This window comes from Trypanosoma theileri (assembly GCF_002087225.1).
Source record: "Trypanosoma theileri isolate Edinburgh chromosome Unknown TM35_Tth_33_V1, whole genome shotgun sequence".
In the NCBI taxonomy this organism is placed as follows: domain Eukaryota; phylum Euglenozoa; class Kinetoplastea; order Trypanosomatida; family Trypanosomatidae; genus Trypanosoma; species Trypanosoma theileri.
Genome location: NW_021639875.1, coordinates 139954 through 141359, shown reverse-complemented (window position 1 = coordinate 141359; position 1406 = coordinate 139954). Strand labels below are relative to the sequence as shown.

Here is a 1406-nt window from a genome sequence, read left to right as displayed (position 1 = left end):
TTTCAGCAGTGGATTACGAGGGAGTCTAGGTGGGCGTAGAACTTCTGGCATACTCCACATTGGACTTTCTCTCTCTGTCCTCTCACGCTCCGGCGGCGACGTATCTCGCTGGCGTTTCTTATTGCGCGGAAACGTTACTTGTATTGTTGCTGGCAGAATTGGGGTTCCAGGAGGATGTTTAAACGTTTTGTGGCAGGCGAGACCACCAATGTTGCCAAAGTCGCGTAGACAAAATTCGCATCGTAGTGAAGCAGGTTGTGGGATGAGTTGGATGCGAGGTGCGTCTTTTTGGGGGTTCTCAGGATGCCGTGCTCTAATATGAGATTTGAGGCCTGTTTTGGAGCGCGCTACCATATCACATTTGTCACAGGGGGATTCTGATCCTTCTGTAATCGGTTCGTCGGCTCGCGGGCGTTTTCTCTCTCTGGGACAGGGCATTTGGCATGGCGCATGTGTCTGATGTGGCGCGTTAATCCATTGTGAAGCGGAAATGTTCGTTTACACATACTGCAGGCAAACGGGTGTTGTTTTGCTTTGGGTCGAAGTGGGACGGGGCAACGTTGTGGCCGGAGGTGGGGGTTGTGAAGGTGGCGGGGGTTCTGGCGGGATGTCCGGCGGAGGTGGCTCATGGGGGAATTTGATCTTCCAGAGCGCATTGGTTCTCTTGAACCTATGTGTTTGTTGACCTTATGTTGTACTGCGGTGTTCCTGCATGAGTATTGCGCCCCGCATTCAGTGCAGGTGTCAGGGTCTGTTGCTTTGTTTAGTGCATAGCGCGGTAAATCAAAACGCCACCTCCTTTAGAGGGGTGGGACACTCCATGATGTTGGTAACCAGCGATTGTGAAACTCGACACTTCCGCACAAGATAATTTCTTCTCGCTTAGAAGGCAGAATGTCACATTCTCCTCAAGAAAGGTTTTTCTGGAGAGCAAGCCTCTTGGCCTGGATAAGTCCAGCTGTGTTCCACTGCATTCTTCGCAGTGAAGGGCTGGGATTTTCCCCTACATCAGACACCACTCAGCAGTAACCTGGTGCGGGTGATACTGCCGATAGCACGTCGACACGTGCCCCAGGACCTTCTTGGATATATTTCTGCCACAGCACGACACGGTTGGTCCCGGTGCTTTACAGCGCCGTAGCCTAAGGGCCAACGGGTCTTCCAAAAGAAAAACGTCACTGGCCCCTGGCTTTCCTCGACAAGGCAATGACGGTCACCCCGACGCGGTGCCAAAGCAAAGCGCTTCGCAAAGGATAACAACTTGTAGAACGCCAAAATAGCAGAGGCGCAACTATTGTAGAGGCCGCCTGCTTCGACCACAAAACCGCCACCCCACCCCGGCACCACCAGCCGGCCAAAGTTGTGACAGACGGCGGCGGCGACGCCACCAGGCCGGCACAACCCAA

General features: G+C 53.6%; 3 protein-coding genes across 3 annotated transcripts; 1 reads left to right on the top strand and 2 right to left on the bottom strand.

Annotated features, from left to right (window-relative positions):
- Position 1: 1 nt before the first annotated feature.
- TM35_000331670 (uncharacterized protein) lies at positions 2-322 on the top strand (the record flags this gene model as incomplete). Its single annotated transcript, XM_029028923.1, has 1 exon — positions 2-322. A coding segment is annotated over one exon (321 nt), but the record flags the coding sequence as incomplete, so codon positions are not given.
- A 25-nt stretch (positions 323-347) lies between these two features.
- On the bottom strand, positions 348-656 carry TM35_000331660 (uncharacterized protein; the record flags this gene model as incomplete). Its single annotated transcript, XM_029028922.1, has 1 exon — positions 348-656. The coding sequence occupies one exon, from the start codon at positions 654-656 to the stop codon at positions 348-350; it is 309 nt and encodes a 102-aa protein (XP_028879775.1).
- A 352-nt stretch (positions 657-1008) lies between these two features.
- On the bottom strand, positions 1009-1404 carry TM35_000331650 (uncharacterized protein; the record flags this gene model as incomplete). Its single annotated transcript, XM_029028921.1, has 1 exon — positions 1009-1404. A coding segment is annotated over one exon (396 nt), but the record flags the coding sequence as incomplete, so codon positions are not given.
- Between the last annotated feature and the right edge of the window lie 2 nt (positions 1405-1406).